The 20,634-nt window shown below is 46.6% G+C and overlaps 1 protein-coding gene across 3 annotated transcripts; it reads left to right on the plus strand.

Moving 5' to 3' along the window:
• Nucleotides 1–4: 4 nt before the first annotated feature.
• On the plus strand, nucleotides 5–19,617 carry Dcun1d2 (defective in cullin neddylation 1 domain containing 2). Of its 3 annotated transcripts, XM_050136723.1 has the most exons (8): nucleotides 183–245; nucleotides 2,908–2,956; nucleotides 4,547–4,763; nucleotides 6,684–6,852; nucleotides 10,375–10,505; nucleotides 13,996–14,078; nucleotides 16,588–16,684; nucleotides 17,632–19,617. In XM_050136723.1, exons 2-8 carry the CDS (start codon nucleotides 2,954–2,956, stop codon nucleotides 17,709–17,711), a joined length of 780 nt encoding a protein of 259 aa, XP_049992680.1. In that variant the 5' UTR covers nucleotides 183–245; nucleotides 2,908–2,953; the 3' UTR covers nucleotides 17,712–19,617. The 3 variants fall into 3 exon arrangements, with proteins under 3 accessions (XP_049992679.1, XP_049992680.1, XP_049992681.1); XM_050136722.1 differs by lacking the exon at nucleotides 2,908–2,956 and having other exon boundaries at nucleotides 5–245; XM_050136724.1 differs by lacking the exons at nucleotides 183–245; nucleotides 2,908–2,956 and adding an exon at nucleotides 619–673.
• Nucleotides 19,618–20,634: the final 1,017 nt, after the last annotated feature.

The following is a 20,634-nucleotide window of genomic DNA, read 5'->3' on the forward strand; positions in this document are numbered from 1 at the left end:
GCAATAGCCTCCGAAAGAGAGGTCACGGTTTGCCCAAAACGCCGAGCGTCAGGCAGGAAGGGCGCCTGTCTACACTGCACGCGGAGAACCGCAGACTGAGCGCCCCGCCGGCCAAAGTGAGCGTCAGTATAATGCGCCTGCGCAGAAAACCTGCTGCTAGCCGCGGCGACGGTCGCCCGCGCAGAGGAAAGCGGCGTGCGCTTGCGCAGAAAATTGAAGCCGCTTCGGTAGCGTTGGGGAGCATGGTAGGTGGCAGCGTTTGCGCTTTGGCAGGTGCGGCCAGCGGCGGGCGCGGAGGTCACCGCTCTGTGCTGGCTTCGGGATCATTGGGCGAAGGAGGCCGGGTGTCCCCGTCGGGGCGCTGAGGGAGGGACACGGTTGACTTGGAGAGGCATGGCTCTGCCTGTAGGTGTGGGGAGCCCGGTTGGGTCTCTGGGAGGGCAAAGGCTCCTGATCGGCCCAGTGCTGCCCTGGCCAGAGGGCGGGACGGGGCCGTGAGTGCGACGGGTGACACCTGCCTGATGGGCGGAGCCGACCCGCGTCGAAGTGGGCAGTGACGCCGACGGGGGCGGAGCTGGCCGAGGTCTGCCAGCTCTTGGTCCGCGGAGGTTTCTGGAAGAGATGGAAGGAGGCAGTCCCGGGGAGGTGGTGCAGGCGCGCCTGACTCTGCAGGGTGAGGATGGTTTGCGATCCGCGCAGCTGGCGCCGGGAATGGATGTCACCAATTGCTCGCTCTTTTCCAAAGCCAAGATCAGGCTGGGGATCCTGGAGATGGGAGAGACGGTCAGGACGCCGAGCTAGAGAAGGGTTAGCCTAGAAGATCTGTGCACAGGCGTAGATCGCGGGAGGGGCACCTGACAACCCCTTTCCTTGGATTTGGGGTAGCCATGCTCTGAGAGGCTGCGGGCGGATGGGAACCCAGGGAGACAAGTTTTGTCTCTGTTTCTAGAGCGATGTCTGCTTGTCTTGGAGTTTGTGCAAAGGAAAGCCCATGGTTCTTTGGGAGAACCTCTTAGGGAGGCAAGAGGGGATGGAATGGATACTGAGAAGGGTGAGGCTGGAAAACTAGAAGGTACGAACCCAGAAACCAAGAAATAATTGAGAAGAGCAGCCGAAAGACTCTCCTGACCAGCGGCTAGCAGAGCCAGCGCCCAAGCCCCTCATGCCTGTGCTCTTAACTGGGAGGCTGAAAATCTGGAAGCGGTTGGATTTAAGGACCCACTCTCCAGGCCTGGACCTGCAAAAGCACAGTCAACCTAAAGTGGACCACAAATTTATGTGATCAAATGGTTGTCCTGTGAGCCTAAGAGGAGGTGCCTCCGGAAGGACATTTTACAGATTTTTTTTTTTAAATCTTATATGGAAGCACCCGTGTGCCTAAATTGTGCCTTATTGTACACGAGGTAACACTTAAAGCGTTTGAAGCTTTTTCATTCCCGCTTCCACTGTTCAGGTCCCCTGTCCTGTTCCATGCCAGCCTCCGCTGTTCTAAAGGTCCACTTGTCCTGCGTTCTGTATGTCTGATCGATTATCCCTTGCTGAAATGATTCTGAGCAGCTGCGGTTGTGTGTGAGGCACTGTGCTGAGCTCTGGGAGACTATGGAAACACTGGTCAGTGACTTCAGGCACTTTCTCAGTGGGCTACTGTAAATGTAGTTTGGAAACTTGTGAAGAGTGAGGCAGATGCGCCATTGAAAACATTGGGCAGAGAACTCACCCAAAAGGTTGTCCCTGAAGGAGCTCCATCCAACTCTTCTTGAGATGGTTTTCTTAAAATGAAATGTTTTATTGTAATCTAATTGAGCAAAAGGGTTAATTAACACTTACCAGTCCAGGCTGAAGTGATGGCTCTGCCGTTAAGAGTAATTGCCACCAAGCCCAGTGACCTGAGTTCAATCCCTGGAATCCTGGAATCCAGATGGTTAATAAGTAAAACCAACAATACAAGTTGTTTTCTGACCTACACACTCACATACACACACACACACACACACACTAAGTAATTGTAAACAACTTGCACTAAAAAAAGTCTGTGCAGGGCTGGAGAGATGGCTCAGAGGTTAAGAGCATTGCCTGCTCTTTCAAAGGTTCTGAGTTCAATTCCCGGCAACCACATGGTGGCTCACAACCATCTGTAATGAGGTCTGGTGCCCTCTTCTGGCGTGTAGACATACACACAGACAGAATATTTTATAATAAATAAATAAATAAATAAATATAAAAAAATAAAAATCTGTGCATTTTAAACAATAAAATAATGAGACATAGAAAATGTCCTCTAGGACTTTGGTTCCCGGGACATGCTAAACTTTATCTAAAGTCACTTGCCTAAGTAGACCTTGGCATGGATTTCTCATCTGCTTACATGGATGGACTTGGAGCTCTTTTATTTCTCTGTAAATTTTTAGTTTATAAACCATTTTTCTTAAGAAAATTATTACCAATTCACCTTTCTTCCCATTGGACCTGAGTTCTCTTAGCTGTTTTTTTGTGCTTGTTTGTTTTTGTTTGTTTGATTTTTGGTTTTTCAAGACAGATGTTCTCTGTGAAGCTCTGGCTGTCCTGGAACTCACTCTGTAGACCCGGCTGGCCTAGAACTCACAGAGATCCTATTGCCTCTGCCTCACAAGTGATGGGATTAAAGGCATGCGCCACCACCACCTGGTTTTTAGTGCAAAGCAAACACTTTTTAGATTTAGCTGTGGATTATTGGTTTTTAAAAACATTTATTATTGGGGCTGGAGAAATGGCTCAGCAGTTAAGAGGACCCGAGTTTGGTTTTTAGCACCCATGTGGCGGCTCACAACTGTCTTTAACTCCAATTGCAGGGGATCTGTCACCCTCTTCTGGCTTTTATGGGCACCAGATTTTCCTAACCTACTCCCGTTTTCTTCTTTGCTGTGGCAGCTAGCGGCTTGGATCCTGCTTTCCAGCCCATTTTCAGCTCTTGTACATGGTATGCATGTCTTTGTTTTAATCCCTTTCCTGCCTCCCCTCCTTTATTTCTTCATCAGCACCTTGCTATTCATTATGTATTTCTGTAAGTTAAAATTTATTCTGTTACTACTATAAATTCTCATCTTTATTTGAACAAGAAAAGTGCAGTCCTCTTAAGTAAAAATTGTTCCCTTATTATTGTTTAAAGCTTCTTTTTTTTAAAAAAAAAAAAAAAAAAGAATCCTCAGGACTGGTGACAGACCACTGTAGCTTGGCACTTTCCTAGTGTGCATGAGATCCCGGGTTTGATCCCCAGTTCTACTGAATAAAGAAAGAAACTGTTTATTATGGAGTCTGTTTTGATTTCTAGAAATGAGCTCATCACTTCTGGTGTTGCTTTCCTTGAGTTACCTTAGAGGCGTGGCTGCGCTGGTCAGCAAGCATGCACTCTTTCGCTGCGGACTATATATAGCGCCGTTCTTCGGCAGTGCTATTCCTGCCTCCCCACAGCCTCTGTCCCACTTCTCACCTCACAGTTTGTGTGCTCCCTTGTGGCCCTTTGTAATTTCCTCCAGGGTAGCGCTTAGTTATTTGTGCGTTTCCATCAGCACCATTCTGCTCCTAAACTAAGAAAAGCCTTAAAACAATAGTGCTTCCAAACTGTCTGTTTCCTCAGTATTCACTGGAGCCCGAACTTAATGGAAGCTCCTGACTCTGCAGGGGGGGCCCTGGGATGACAACAGGTCCCTGTGTTGTTGGCAGGGTACCAGATGCGTATTACTGAGATATTGTGCTAATGTTTTAATGTATTTTATACAAAGGGAACATGCTTTTCTTTTTTGTTTGTTGTTTTTTTTTTTTTTTTCTTTTTTAAGACAGACTCACTTTGTAGCCCTGGCTGGCCTGGAACTTTCTGTGTAGACCAGACTGGCCTCTGAATATCCTCCTGCCTCTGCTTCCCATGTGCTGCAATTAAAAGTATGCACCACCATACTTGGCTCGCTTGCTTATTTATTTATTTATTTACTTTTTATAGACAGGACTCCCAGTATAGCCCCTGGCTACCTTAGAGCTCATTGCATAGAGGCTGGCCTTGAACTCATTCATAGTCCTCCTGTCTCTGGCTCCCAAGTTCTGGGACTACTCATGTGCATCTCCACTCCTGGCTTATAGTATATTGTCTATAAAAGGTTGATTTTCATCGACTTTTCGTTAAACTTTTATATATTTATTACTGTAGAGTTGCTTTCATTTCCATTTTCAGAAGACTATGCAGTCTTTTAACTGATGAAGAGCAAGGTTTTGGTCCCTGCTATTCTGAAAGTTGGGTCCAACAAGAAAAATAAATCCAGTTAAAATGTAGGTGTAAAATGTAAAAATAGACGTATGCCATGTGGTGATGGTGCACGCCTTTAGTCCCAGCGCACAGGAGACAGTAGCAGGCGGATCTCTGTGAGTTTGAGGCCAGGCTGGACTACAAAGTAAGTTTCAGGACAGCCAGAGCTACACAGTAAAACCCTGTCTCAAAAAAACAAAACAAAAACAAAGAATCAAGGCTGAGCAACCATGGATTCATTGGCTTTCCCACCTTTTTGTTTTCATCCCAAAGCATAAACTTAAATCAACTCAGAAGGACAAAGTCCGCCAGTTCATGGCATGCACACAAGCTAGCGAGAAAACTGCCATCTACTGCCTGACACAGAATGAGTGGAAACTAGATGAGGCTACAGACAGTTTCTTCCAAAACCCAGAGGCGTTCCACCGAGAGTCTATGAAGAGCGCGGTGGACCAGAAGAAACTGGAGCAGCTCTATGGCAGGTACAAAGGTAAGGGGTACAATGGCAGCAAAGCCAACCAAACGCTGTAGTGCGCATCTCGGATGATGGTAGTGGACAAGCACACGGGTGATGCTGGTGGACGGGCACACGGGTGATGCTGGTGGACGGGCACACGGATGATGCTGGTGGACGGGCACACGGGTGATGCTGGTGGACGGGCACACGGGTGATGCTGGGGCACACGGATGATGCTGGTGGACGGGCACACGGGTGGTGCTGGTGGACGAGCAGCAAAGACCCAGACGCCTCCTCCTTGTAGTTCTAAGGTCCACTCTTCTTAGCAGAGAGGCTGGAGATGAGGGAAGGAGTCGCTAGCCTTCACCTCACCCCTCAGTCCCTGTTCTGTGCATGCTGAGGATGTCCAGCAGGGCTTTGCAGGCTACTGTTTCAGCCGTGCTGTACCTGTGAATGCATTTTCCCAAAATGCTCTCTGTTAAGGCTGAGGCAGGGGTTTTTATTGGTTTTGTTTGGTTGTTAATAGGCCTTTTGTCCCATAAGCATGGAGAGGGTTACTCCACGTATAATACAATTAGAAAGATGTCTGGTTTTATTAATTTCATTTGTGTCATCAATTTTTCTTTGCTGTTGGTCACCATGGTATATCCCAGGACTTGGGAAGCTGAGGCAAGAGAATTGCTGCAAATTCAAGGCAAGCCTGGGATCCACAACACAACCCTATCATAAAAGACAGCAGGGGTATCATTTAGAGTGGAGGTAGGGCTGGAGAGCTGGGTCAGTGAGCCAAGGACTTACTGTCCAAGCATGAGGACCTGAGTTCAGATCCCCAGCACACACATAAAAGCTGAGTGTGGAGACACATGCCGGTAACTCCACTCCCAGGAGAGTAGACACAGCTGGGTCCCAGGGGCTCACTAGCCAGCGAATATAGCCAAAGCATCACACTGCAGGCTCAGGCTCAGAGATCCTATGTAAGAGGTAAGATGGTGGGGTTGGAGGAACGGCTCAGCAGCTAGAGCACTTGCTGAATTACAGAGGACTGGGATTTGGTTCCCAGTATCTATGTGGTAATTCACAATCCTTTGTAATTCCAGTTCCAGAGGAACCGACACTCCGAATGGTCCCATACTGCCCTGTAGCGCCCATGCCACTACAGGACTAGCACTCGAGCCGGGAACTGGAGACTTAGAAACACAGAGAGACACAGGCATGGACACGGGTCATCCTTGTTACAAGAATGCCAATCCCCCTTTATTGTGCTCAGAGGCAACTTAGATAGGGATCCTTAGCCATGCCCAGCTCTCGGGATCTTTCAGCAGTAGGCTTCATCAGCCTGCCATCAGGGTCTTGTGCTCAGAGCAGCTGCAGGCAAAGAAAGTCAAGGGGCCAAGGATCTATAGCTCCCAACACATTGAAGCTAGCAAATGAAATTACTTAAAAAGAAAACCAATCGCCTTTGCCTTGGCAGAATTGTGAGCCCTCTTCTTTCCCTTCCCTCCGTTCTCCAGAGTCTGAACTGAGATAAGCCCACAGCATGTGTGCCCACGTGGAGCAAGCCTCCACTACATAGCTTTGTCCTCGGCTGGAAGTTAAACAGAGTTTTGGCTTTGGTTTTAGTTTTCCTGTATTGATGTTAGAACCCAGGGCCTCAAGCACACCATGCAAGCATTCCTGCCTGAGATTGTGCTCAGCCCTTAAATTAATTCTTAGTGATGACATCTCTTTACAAGAGTTTCAGTCTTCTTTCTAGATGTTAAGGATGAACTGTTTTCTGGATAGATTTTTAACTCTGTATTTATTTCATACTTAATAGAAAATGGTTGTTCACTGACTGGTGTGACTGAAATACTTGATAGAACTGTATGATATAGTATGATTCTAACAAGCTATTTTAGGATTGCTTTTCAATGTAGTATGATGTTTCCCCCCCCCCCCTAATTTTAACAACAGACCCACAGGATGAAAACAAAATCGGAGTTGATGGGATCCAGCAGTTCTGTGACGATTTGAACCTGGACCCTGCCAGTATTAGCGTTTTGGTCGTAGCATGGAAGTTCAGGGCTGCCACTCAATGTGAATTTAGCAAAAAGGAATTTGTGGATGGCATGACAGAGCTGGGGTAAGTAAATTTCTCATTTTAAACTTTTCAGAAGGAAAGTTACTTAGATCATTTTTCAACCACTTACAAATCCTAATTTCATATACGTGCACTTTCTTTGTGTATTATAAGCCTTCAGTTTCCTTTCAGACTCAGGTTTTCTTCTACTATCTTTACTCATATTAAATCTTTTTATTCTTTAAATTTAAAATTTTTCCTTCCATTGGGGAGGAGATGGCTCAGTGGTTAAGAACTTGCACTACTGGCAGAGGCCATAGTTCAGTTCCCAGCACCCCTGTCAGCTGGTTCACATCCACGGCTTGTAACTCAAGCTCTAGGGGATCTGACCCCTTTGGCCTCTTCTGGTATCTGCGTACATGCATGCATATATACACAATTGTGTGCTCATGCACACATGCATAATTTAAATTACTAAAAATAAAGTCTAAATTTTTAAAACAAATATTCTTCCAATTTGAGTTAACAGTGAATAATAGCAGGGTAAAATTTTTAACCACTCATTTTTGTACTAAATATATAATTTCTTATGTGGTTGTATTAAATGCCAATAAAATAATACCATTTTGGTTTTTGTTTCTTTATTCTGCCTAACAGAGTTAGGATTAATGACTTTAGATGTTGCTCATTTAGCAGATGTGATACAGAATAAATGAAAATGCCCAACAAAAATAACCTTTTAATTGCTAAACTTATGAACTGCTTTGTGAGGTTGTATAAAGGCCAACTTGTTCCCCTTGCTGACATTTCTGACTCTCTCATTCACTGTTGATACTTCAGAGTCAGTTGTTTTGAGTTGCTGAAAAACAGGGTTCTTTGGGGTACCCGCCCCTCCGACCCTTCAAGGTTCAGCTAAAGCTACAGCCAGCGAAGGAAAAATGACTAAGGGGATCTGAGGGGAGACAAACTAACACACACGATTCTTCCTCAGGATGTCTCTTCTAATTCCTCTGTCCTAACTGTATCATTTCTTAGCTCCAATTCTCTGTCTCAGTTCTAATTTCCATTCCAATTCTCTGCTACATTCTTTTTCCTCTCCGTTTTCCTAGCTGCTGATTTCTGGGACACTTCTGCTACAGCTTCTGCTAACTCTTCTTGTTCTTACCCAGCTATAAAGACCCTCAAAATCTTGCAGGCACAGAGAGTAACCGGGCAACTCCAGTACACAGACCAGGGCAGTTTATGGCCCTTGGTCCATTAGCACTTTTCCCAAATGTTGCAAGCTTTAAGGGACTTTTAGATCTGAAGTTTACACCATTTACTCTAAGCCGTGGAAACGAGGAGACTCAAACCTCTAAATGATCAGATCTGAGGTTTGATGCCTATCAGAGGCGCCAGTGGAGGTTTGTCCTCCTCCGGGCTGTGGGTTGATGATTAAAGACAGGCAGTAAATCTCCTGAACTCAGATTATCAGTAGACTGAGATGGGGATGAGGTGAGGAGTTAGGGCTCTTTTAATGCGAGGTTAGAAGTCAGGTGACCAGGGCCTGCTTATTTTTTCTCTCTGAGAAGCTATGAATCAACAGCTATGTCCTTTGATATCTGGGAATGTCTTAAATGGAATGCTTTTTCCTGGACCCAGCACACTGACAATAAATATAATTGCAGGAAGGCAGATCTCCATGTTTACACTGAAGAAAGAAACAGGGACCTGGTAGTGGAAGCAGGTTTCTTGACTGAGACTGTCTTCACACATAGCTAGGGGATGTAATCAGTAAACCCCAAATGCATAGGGGAAATCATGCCCAGTAAATGATCAAATAGTGCTGAACTGTGGGGGTAAGTCCTAAATTTGTAACGGATAGGGATAAACTACAGAGAAATCTATCTCAAGAAACAGCCCCTTTATTCACAAGGCAGTAATTCCAATATGCCTTGCATCTTGGCCTAATCGCCAATACAGAGTCCCTGACTCTGAGGGGTTGACTTTGTGAAATGAGGCTGATTAATTAATGATTCCGTGGCTCATTGCAACTGAAAGCCTGTAAAGTTGTCCCCAACAACTGACTCTGCTTTTCCCAGTGACATGCCCGGAGAGAGGTGTGTTCACGTGTGCTCAGGCTGCATGTGTAGAAATGCTAACAGCATTTCTTGTGATAAGAAAATCACTGTCAGTATGTTCTATAAATTACATACATATGAGTCCTATGACAAAGGCAATGACTGAGTTGTATCTGCACACACCACAGGATGAACTTCACACATGATGTAGGCCAAAAGACCAGGCACGAAACAGCGTGAGTTCACGTTTTTGTCGAGCTCCAGGGTATAGCAATGCTGTCAGAGTGGTAGAGCTAGAACAAGAGAGTGGGCGCCGCCTCTGCAGAGGGGAAGTGCTCAGCCTCTGTGGACCTGGGTGCCTGCCGCTCAGCTGTGCTACCTGGAGGTGGTGCCTGGGGCATGTGGCCACCAACGGGAGTCGACTGCATTTGTCCTGAGTGCACATCCCATAAGGGTTTGGAATAGTGGGTAGTCTGGGAGCTGTAGGACTTCCTCCAGTTTGTCTTCCTTAGATTAAAGCACACCTTGCATAAGTGGTTGAGTACCGTTCTTACTCTGTTCCCTGTTGGACAGTTGAAGCAAAAGAGACCAATTCGTTTCACTGCTCCACATTTATGCCTTAAAGAACAATTAATATTTTTACTGAGGTGTTTTGGGATTGTTTTATGTCTGGGGGCTTTTTATCTGTTTTGTTTTACAGAGCTGGGGATGGAGTCCAGGGCCGACTTATAGTAGGCAAGTCCTCTACTGCAGAGCCACACCCCAGCCCAGGCTGATTGCTGGTTTTAAAGGTGATTGTCTTTTTAGAGGAAAACTAATCTTTAAAACAATACAGCCTGGGCAAGGTGGTGCACCCCTTTAATTGCAGCACTGGCAAGGCAGAGGCAGGTGGATCTCTGTGGGTTCAAAACCAGCCTGATTTGCCCAGTGAGTTCCAGGACAGCCAGGACTACATAGACAGGCTGGTTTCAAACACCAAAATGAAAATGGTTTTTTAACACCCGGCTGTTTCAGACTGAACTTGCTACAGTTAATGTTAAATGCTTAAGCAATGAGGCTTCTTTCCCTCCCATTGCAGTGCATTGGTGGCAATGGCCTAGGCTGACAGGGGCTCCCAGTTTCATGGTCAGTGAATAAACGTGGACTCTGCATCTTGTCCCTGAGCCACCTCACTTGGCCTCGCTGTGGACAGGACACAATTTTGTTTTTCCTGACTTAACAGCCCATACCACCAGGTAGAATCCCAGCACTCAGGAGGAAGAGGCAGGCGGATCTTTGAGTTTGAAGTGAGTCTGGTCTACAGAGTGAGTTCCAGGACTGGGCTCCACAGAGAAACCCCGTCTCAAAAACCAAGCAGACAAACAGCACATGCAGTCCTTTCACGCGTTCAGCGTGCACAGCCAGAGAGGCCTCAGTGCTGCCGCAGCTCGACAGCTACTTGATCTTTACAGCATCGCAAGGGAGCCCGGGAGATGAGGACCGCTGGACAGGCGGGTGGCGGTAACAAGCTTCTCTGTCGTCGCAGGTGTGACAGCACAGATAAGCTGAAAGCTCTTCTTCCCAGACTGGAGCAAGAGCTTAAGGACTCGGCCAAGTTTAAAGACTTTTACCAGTTCACCTTCACCTTCGCCAAGAACCCTGGGCAGAAGGGTTTAGGTGAGTATGTACTCCAGGATTGCAAGGTGCCCATCTGAGTCCTGTTGTATGTGCACAGAATCAGCGGAATTCCAGCAGACGGACAGACAGCCGTGGCGGTGCTGTCTCTTAGGTTCTCTGTTCCACTTAGTTCTCATGTAACTGGAAATATCACTTGAGAATGTCTCTTGGCTTCCAAATTTAAATATTTTAAATTTAAAATGCGAACTACTTTGTGTTTCCTGTTATCTCTGTTGCTACCAGTCCGCTGACAGTCTGAATGTTGGGGGCTTGTCCTCCGCATGGTGGCTCTGCCGGCCCTGCCCTGTCCCACACTGCATCACCACTCCTACCAGAGCTGTACAGTCCCACCTGTGCTTCACTGCAGATGTGCACATCTGGGAAGCATAGCTGAAGATCTCAGTCTGAGGTTTTGATTTATTGGGGGTCTTATTTAGTTCTGCATCTGAGTACTGGCTTATTTCTGGCTTGTTTCCTCCTAAGAAGAATCCGTATCAACCTACAATGACTTGCCTGGACTTTGTAAAAGGCCTTGTGTATTTTTGTGAAACCTCTTACGTGTTAGAAGGAATGTTTAGAAGATAAAATTGGCACAGAGGCAGTAACAGAGCGGACTGAACTCTACATAGGGAGTTAGAAAGGGCTGTGACGCAGACGGGCGGAAGCCTGCCTGGTGCACCTGTTCTACCACTGTTGCTTGTGCAACGGCTCTTCATTTTGTACTCAGCAGACAGTTAATCTCAGCTAGGATGATGTGGGATGTCCTTCTGTATATGTGTTGCTTTTCTTGGTTGATGAATAAAGCTGTTTCAGCCAATGGCTTAACAGTAAAGCTAGGTGGGAAGTTCAAACAAAGATATAGAGAGTGGGCGGAGTCGAGGAGACACCACATAGCTGCCGAAGGAAGGAGTAACGTGCCTCACTGGTAAGCCAGTGGCAATACACAGATGTATAGAAATGGGTTAATTCAGTAGTTAGAACTAGCCAGTAAGAAAGACATTGGTGAAACAGATGTAGCTGATAGTAAGCCTCAGAGTGGTTATTTCCTAAGTGGCTGTGGGAGCTAAGGGTGTAGAGAAACTCGTGCAGTGGGAGCAGGTGAGATGCAGAAAAGCCTTCTGGCAACACAAAGAGGTAATTAGGCTTTTTTTGGGTATGTTTGTGTGTGTGCACACACGCATGCAGGAGCACACATGTGCTTGCTCCTGTGTTTGTACACAGAGCCTCACACACACTAGGGTGAGTACTCGGCTGCTGAGCTGCACCTCAGCGTGGTGCTTTGTTGTGATGCGGAAACTTAGGTGAGTTCATGCTGCTGCCATCTGAAGTCGGTGAGCTCTGAGAACCTTGACTTTGAGGAAATAAGGTTTCATACTAACTAGCTATTTTCTAACTAGCTATTTTCTTCCTGTGGACAGAGGCTGCTTTGTCAAGCGGAACATTGCATGTGTGATTCTAACTAGCCTTGCCTTCTAGCATTTTCTTTTTTCTTCTATGTTTTGTTTTGGTTTTTTGTTTGTTTTTGTTTTTCAAGGCAGGGTTTCTCTGTAGTTTTGGAGCCTGTGCTGGAACTTGCTCTTGTAGACCAGGCTGGCCTCGAACTCACAGAGATCCGCCTGCCTCTACCTCCTGAGTGCTGGGATTAAAGGTGATTAAAGGTGTGCGCCACCACCGCCCAGTGCCTACTAGCATTTTCTTAATCACAAAATGGACTATTTACATTGAAAAAAAAATGATGCCAAACATTCTCATTACAGAGTAACTATGGCCCCTGATTTCAGTCTCAAGGTCTGCTGCTTGAGAATTTTGTAGTTATTCTGCAAACGGCCCAAGCTCACTTGGATAGCCTGACATTTTTTGCAGAGGAATATTAAATGTTGGAAATGTGTACTTTCACTTTAAGGCCATGTAACTCGTGAACATCCATGTGAGGTACTTTATTTATAAGAAGGGTTCTAGGACCAACGCTAACCCAGACGCAACTAGATTCTAAAGTATGCCATAAAACTTTATTTTCCTTTCCTCCTCAGGTTCGCCTCCATTTCCCAGTGTGAGCGCTTTACATCATTAAGATGAGTTGACTCTAGATCTCACTTAATGTCCTTCCTAAGGGATAAGGATGTAGACTTAGAAGCAGGACAAGACTAATCGTCTTAGCCTTACACTGCGGGTCCCATAGGTAAGGCCTAGCAAGCCCTCCACACGCCATGATTGGACCTCTCTAACTCGCTCCTTTCCATGGTGACTCCAGGGTGCTTAGGACGGATCAGACCTGCAGCATACCCTGTAAGCCCACAGGGAATAACCGAATGACCGTCCTATTCACCGTTGGTCACTAGCCATTAGTCTCTAGCTCATTAGTGTTAGTAATGGTCAGCCCTGGAAGGCTCAAATTGGAGCAGTGACATCAATACTTTTCCTCCAGGTGGGATCAAACCAGATTCAGGAGAAAGTCCTGAAAAGTGCTTCTTTGTGGATTTCGTATTTATACTAATCTGTGTCCTTAATATAGTTGTGGATCTGCCTCTCGCATATCTCTATCTGACATACATGCAGAAATGTAATTCGGAGATTATGTCAGCATAGCTGTCTTTTTATTGCCTCTGGTGAGTAGTATTCATCAGGATTAAAATGGGCTTAGAGATAGGCCTGCTGCTTCTAGCATGTAAGAAGAAGGTACTAAAAGCTCACGTTTGCAGCGAGCAGGGAGTAGACAGCTATTCCCAAAAAACTCTGGAGAGTCTGTCCCAGAGCCTTCTGAAACCCAGCCCTCGGGTTCCATGAAATACAGAGCTTTAAGATAAACCTTACAGTGTAGATTTGCTTCAGAATGGTGAAGTATCACCTTCTTCTGGTTGAGGAAGAGGAAATAGGCTTTGATTGATAAATAACCTAAATTTTTTACTAACTGTGTAGTAGTGAATAGTTTTCTCTATATGCAGAAATCTGTCTTAACTGTGCAGTGAGAAATTCAGGGTCCTTAGGCTGTCCAGTTTGCTTGTGGATCAGGTAGTTCTGAGACAGCTCAATCTGTCGAGGTGTACACAACCATGAGGCAAGTCTGCTGGAGAAAACCGATCCCTCCCTTCTAAATGGGTCCTTTAATTTTCAGCTTTTCCCTTGGAAATGGCAGTGGCTTGCACTCTGAATAAATGATGTATGCTAATAGTAGTAACAGACTGGATCAGGTGGTTAAGTCTGATACACGGGGAATACAAGTCTCCAGAACTGGTTAACTGGGGGCAGCTGCTTGCATGTCCAAATAATACACACGTGCTGCCTAAGGAACTTCCTCAGAGTCATAGAGTTAGATTACATGGCGTTTCCAGAAACACTGTAGAGATTGGGTAAGGCTGCCAATAATTGTTTTTATCCCATAGAACAGAAGACTGATTTATTAATCAATCTCTCTCTCTCTCCCCTTCTGTCCCTCCCTCCCTCTCCTTCCCTTCCTCCCTCTTTCTCCCCCACTCCCATTTCTCTCTGACAGATTTAGAAATGGCTGTTGCATATTGGAAGTTGGTATTGTCTGGAAGGTTTAAATTTTTAGATCTTTGGAACACATTTCTGCTGGTAAGTGACTGTTTCTTGCCTTGTGTGCCCAATCGAGAAGTTTCTCTTATTTAAAATGCTAAGGCCTGGGCCAGGGCCCAGGAGTACACACTTTATTCCCAGAACTCAGGAAGGTAAGTCAGGTGGATCTCTTGTGAGTTCAAGCCTGATCTACATAGTGGGCTCCTGGCCAGCCTGGGCTACATAGTGAGATTGTGTCTCAAAATAAGTAAGTAACCAAATAGATAAATAAAATGCTAAGACTGAATGCAGGCATCTGATTAAAATATGATTATACAGGGGCTGGAGAGATGGCTCAGTGGTTAAGAGCATTGCCTGCTCTTCCAAAGGTCCTGAGTTCAATTCCCAGCAACCACATGGTGGCTCACAACCATCTGTAATGATGTCTGGTGCCCTCTTCTGGCCTGCACGCATACACACAGACAGAATATTGTATACATAATAAATAAATAAATATTTTAAAAAAATATGATTATATAAGCACTCAGACATCAGGCCAGCTGCACAGATTAACCGCTTGCCGAATGCCGCAGCACAGCAGTGGAGAGCTACAGGTGGGAGCTGCTCCAAGGCTCTTCTCTACACAGCTACTTTTTCTAGAATGTTGTCAGTCAGCTTATAGCTGATGTCAGCTCACACTCGCTGCATACTGCTCTGGACTCTAGAGTGTGGACCAGGTCTTGTCTAGAGGTGCCCTAGCCATCGTATATGTCTGTAATCTGTTCTGCCCACACACAAGATGAACAGGAGGCTTTTGTAGGGTACAGTGAGGACGACATTGTGGCTGTGCTGGACCCTGTATTGTGGGACAGCCAGGTTAGTTGTGAGCTATCGGAAGTGAGAAGAATGTCCTGGAGCCACAAAAGATGGTCCTGGGGACAGCAGAGATACCCAGACCTTCCACACTGTCACATCCATCAAAGAAGGTCACACTTCCCACAGCACACCCTGTGGCCAGACTGGGCACACCCCTCCTCTTCTCCATCTGTGACCCCAGCTGGCATGCACCTTGCTCAGCCATGGGCAAGATTGTAACCTTGGGCATATTGCTTCTACGTGCCTCAGTTTCTTTAGTGAAAGCAGTCGCGAGCGTGGCCTGGGGAGACCAAGCCCTGTCTTAGTGGCCTGGGAACGTTCATGTCAAGGGCTCATCCCATCCTATGTCATGTTACTTATAAAATGTTCAGTGTTGACAAAGCAATGTCAGTTCTTCCTTTACTCATACTTGGGATGGAGCCTGCAGCCTCCTGCATGCTAGACAGGTGTTCTACAAGTGAACTCCATCCCCGGTTCCCTTCGTGTTTGAGGCATGGTCTTGCTGAGGTCAAGGAGCCCTGAACTTGGGATCTTCCAGTCTAACCTACTAAGTATCTAGGATTACTGGCCTATGTCACCAGGTTCTCATCTCCTGGTTACACCCAAATTATAGGACATTGCCCAGAGGCCTCCACAGCCATGCGTGCAGAAGTAAGCAGGTGCTAGCACATCATGGAGTCCGCAGAGTGCTAGAACACACGCAGCACCACCGATGGGAAGACTGATAAAGATGAGAGTATTTCCCCAGTAGAGGAGAGGACAGAGCAGCGGAGTTAGATCGCCGTGTCAGCTGGCGGGGGAACAAACTGTAAAAACCACTGACAGTCCAGCAGTTGATGTCATAATATACTATATGAAGAATAAAGTTAATAAATAAACAGGCTTCAAAAAAAAAAATAAAGGTACAAGACAAGGCCAGGCAAGATGGCTCAGCTGATAAGTGTGGCAGCCACCAAGTCCCGTGACCGGAGTTTGATCCTAGAACCTAAACAGTGGAAGGAGAGAACTGACCCCCAGCTCCCCCCCCCCAAAAATGTCCTCTGACCTATGCACATGTGTAGAAATAAATGGGAAAAAATTTAATGATAGTATTTGCACACAGCAAGTATAGAAGCTCTTTATGCTACGTGCATGTATCGGCATGTAAAAGCTGGCGTGTTAGTGTTAAGTTCAAGGGAACGGGTTCTTTTGTAGGTGAGGCGAGAGCTGGTGGATACAGGAGCCACGGAAGCCCGGCTTTGCCTCAGAACTTGCCTTTCTGTGGTACAGTCATCATATTAGTCTCCATGTTTGTGATATACCTGGACTATTGAGTAACAAAGATATTTTTAGATAATTATCCCATTAGAGAAATACTTGATATATAGAAATACAAACATGAGGAAATAAGATAAGTAGAAATGGGACTCCTCGTCTTCCTGCGTCGTTTCTGAACAGGCTTAGGGGAGTGGGAAGGACTGGCCTTCTATCTGACCAGACAGGAATATGTAATTTTAATATCTTAAAGTACATCAGTACTCTTTATTTGGACTTCGGAACACAGCACATCCAGTTGCTCTGAGGGACTATTACTTTTAGTTGTGATAGTTGTGAATCCGTGCCCCTCATCACGCTGAGGAGGACCCCTTGCTAAGGCAGTGTGCCCCAACTGATTGAACCTTAACCTGGTGGATGTTTTTCTCTTCTATATTAGGAGCACCACAAACGATCAATTCCCAGGGACACTTGGAACCTCCTCCTAGATTTTGGAAACATGATTGCGGATGATTTGTCTAACTATGATGAAGAAGGTACTAGAAGTTGTAGGACTGACTTCACAGGGTTACCAGAGATGCTCACACCTGTGGATGCTAATGGACTACCTCCAGAGTGAGGGACAGACACCAACCCAGAAGGGTCACCCACCCATGGGGATAGATAATGACTGACTTCCTTGTCAGCTTCTAGAACGACATAAAACCTGGTTAGGATGATGGAGATGTTACCATAAGTCTGCATCTTCCCCCTAATGCCAGGGAACCCCACACTAGAAACAGTGAAGTCCTCCCATAGAGTAGCACTGCTCCCTGAGCAAGGCCTGGCCCTGGGCAGCTGGTCTTCCCTTACTCCTCATGCCTTGTGGCATGTTACCCTGTAGCTGACAGCACCCAGCTCATGTCCTGTCCCTCCCTTCTGTGTCCTCTACACTTAGTACAGTGCCCAACTCATACCACACGCCTAATGGATGCTTCTTGTGTAAAGGAAGGGATAGCTGACTGTAGACAGCTTGGTTCTCGGGAACCATAACTGTCCCTGGTAAAAACAGCTAGCGTGCGAGGCGGCCAGTGCTGCCAGAGGATCCATGTGAACCCGGGTGCCCTGCCCCTGGTAGGCTGGGGAGTCTGGTGAGGAGGCAGAGAAGGAACGCCCATGGCGAAGGGGAATGCTCCTTGGCCCCTAGGAAGCAGTGGGTGTGTTTATTCCCATTCCCAGTCAGCGGGTTCTGACTGCCCATAAACTGGCTGAGGCCTGAGAGGCCACCTTGTAGGCCCAGGCAGTGGGAGTATGGTCTCAAGACCGTCACCCCCACCGCTCTCTGACCCTATTTCATGGAACAGCAGAACTGAGTCGTTTGATCAGACGCAGGCTGTGTAAGCTTCAGATTGTTTGGTTCTTTAGGTGATAGAATTGGGGGAAGAATATTTTTCACATAAAATACTGCTCTAAGACTTATTTTAAAAAATCTGTTTTCCTTCAGGAGCCTGGCCTGTCCTCATAGATGACTTTGTAGAATATGCGCGACCAGTAGTCACGGGTGGGAAGCGCCGCCCTTGCTAAGCAAAGCCAGCTAGATGGAGGGTAAGATGAGCCGGATCCAGAATGAGACACCGGGTTGGTTGCTGTGTGCACTTGTTGCTGACTTCAGAAGTCTTCCTCGTCCATTCATGAAACAAATCCTTACTCCGCTTAAAGGCTGTCGCGGCTGCCGCGTAGGAACCAAGAAACTCCTCAGGAAGTTAGGGACGTGTCGTCAGAGCTGTTGCTTTAGGAGCCGCCTGCATGCATGTCTTTACAGAGCAGCTTAGAACCTGTTGGCAGGGCTGAGAGCATGCAGTTCAGTTCACGCTGTGAAGGTGAGCGCCAACGGTTTGCAAGGCCGTGGAATCACGTTGTAATTATGCCTCAAAATAGCACCCGTGTCCTTGGAACGGTGTGTCTTCTCGCCAGTCCAGGCTGTCAGAAGCGAGCCCTGATGAAGACAGCCTTTCCAGGGAGCCTACTGCTTTTAATCTTGGTATTCAAGATTGATAGTTCTGAATTATCAAATCTCTAGATTTACTAGATACTCTGTTTTTATTTTCTCTAGAAGACATTGTTGCAGTTTGCACAGGGATGGCCCAGGATGGAGTCCAGCAGGCCCATTTCACACTGTTTACAAGCTGCCAGGCCTGTTTTACTTCTAATAGGGTTATGATTATTAGGCCTGGATGCTGCCTCCTGAGAAGTTTCTTATTTTTTTAATATATTTTATTATATTTAAAAGGACATTTTTCCATGAGAAATACTTCTTTTTGAGTAATGAATTAGATTTACAAATCAATGCACTGGTTCCCTTCACCTGTCTATAATGTCTTCAGTGCCCAGTGTCCAGCCCTTGGATAGCCATATGCATTTGGAAGCAAAACAAACATCATCTGAAAGCGTCTACCCACAAAGCCTCCACCTCATTTGTCTGCACCATGGGACTGCACTGTGTCACTGTCTGCTTTTCTGGTGTTTATCTGCTCAAGACCCCCCTGCACACAGGCATGGAGGGCCTGGATACCGTCTGCTCATCTGGTGTTAAGCTTTGAACATCACTGTGCCGACCCTACCTCACACTTGCCAAGACTTGGTGTCACAAGCGTGCCTTGCTGCCCGGCCTACAGCATGGCCATGGAGCAGATATGCTGGGCCCACTTCAGAATGGGGAACTGGCCAAATGCCTATACGCAGAAAGCGTGTCCTGGATATGCTGTTGGGGTGGCTTCTGTGATGGGACATGCTCCTGACTTAGGAAGCAGCTTGTGTGCCCTACAGTGAGATGGACTGTTGACGGTGGATGGATCTCACAGAGGTGATGGCGAATTGGGGCAGGAGGCCAGTCTCCCCAAAGCCAACCCTCACTGTGTGAGGTGACATCTAGTGTCCTGTCTACGCAGGTCTGTAAAAGGGACAACTGGGGCATCTTTGAGAGTGTATGTAACCAAACTGACTTAACAGAAACCTGGAAAACACAGCGGCCTTCCAGGCTTTGTGGGTTCCTGACATAGTTAACCTCTGTTCAGAGAGATTTATGGGTACAAATAACTAAATTCTGAAGGTCTGCAATACACTATTATTTTTAAGATTTAAAATTCTTCAGGAAGACCAGCGATAGGACTCAGCAGGCTCAGGCACATGCTGCCTAGCCTGACAACCGAGTTCAATCCCTGGGAGCCACATGGTGGAAGGAGAGCACCGACTCCACACATGTGCCATGAAATGCATGTATTCCCCCTACACACACATGTACTTACACAACAAATTAAATAAACGTAACTTTAAAATTTCCAATTCTATGGGATTGTCAGTAGGCTGTGATGCACTAGTAACTGATGAAGGCTTTTCAAAGAACTGTGCTTTCGGTTCCGTCATTTACACTTGAACTGAGCATGTTACAAAAATGCTGAAAACTTGAGAAATAGTAAATAAAGTATTTTCCCTGGTGTTATGGTGTCCTTTGTTCTCCTGTGCACATCAAGGCCCAGGTCTTCGGCTTGGACAAGCAGAAAGGCCCCCTGTACCAAAACCTTGGCCACACTGCCTCTAACGCCTCACCAGGCAAATGAGTGTATTGGAGACAGCTTCGTTTGTCTGGGTCTCTGTCTCAGGACAATATGTTAGACGTGTGGGGACCTGCACATCGGTATACCAGTAGAGCCATAGTTATGTTTAAAACACATTTGCCAAACACAGCAGGTTTAAGAAATGCATATAATCTGCCCCACTTGGTGCCTGCCAGGCATTTCCAGAAAAGCCAGCATCGTCGCTGTCTAAGCAATACGGGTGTAGTGTTGGTAGTTTATGTTCAGTGCATCCTGAACTCGATGCTCTGGGCACCGAGGGAGAGCTCCTCCAGCGCCTGTTGCTGTATCTAGCATCCTGTAACAGGAGGCCTCTGAACGAGTGTCAGATAGACAAACCAGCGAGACAGCCTTGTCTTGTTTGGGATTTTGGCCAAATACTGTGGAAGTTGTTCCCAAACGTCCTTAGCCAAGTTCCTCTCCCTGAGTCCCCAGCTACCTGAAATGGGTGGCTGTCTGTTGCCTGCTCCTCCTGTTTGGCTTACCACGATGGGAACCATATACATCCTGGTTTTGAGGGGTTGCCACCGACTGAGACTTGTGCCTGCAGGAAATGCAGCTTGCTACGCACCAAAGTTCTTACCCGTTGTATTTAAGCCCACGTGGCCCCCTGCCCATTCTGGGTGTGGCAGACCAGATCATAGGAGGGCCAGCTGGGGTCTGTGCCTGCAGGGTTTGTGCTTGAGAGAGAATAGGGAGGTGCCCACCCGCCAAGTTCATTTCAAACCAAGAGCCCTGGCTTTATAAAGTATACCCTACCCAGCCTTATATTAGTTAATAATTCCACGAGCAGGCAGGACTGTTTACAACATGAAGCTTGAGGTGGCATAACCAGATTTCACCACACTTGCCGAGACACGCGCCACTCTAAAGCC

This window comes from Alexandromys fortis, unplaced genomic scaffold (assembly GCF_014885135.2).
Source record: "Alexandromys fortis isolate MF-2015 unplaced genomic scaffold, M_Fortis_MF-2015_v1.1 scaffold_3, whole genome shotgun sequence".
In the NCBI taxonomy this organism is placed as follows: Eukaryota; Metazoa; Chordata; class Mammalia; order Rodentia; family Cricetidae; genus Alexandromys; species Alexandromys fortis.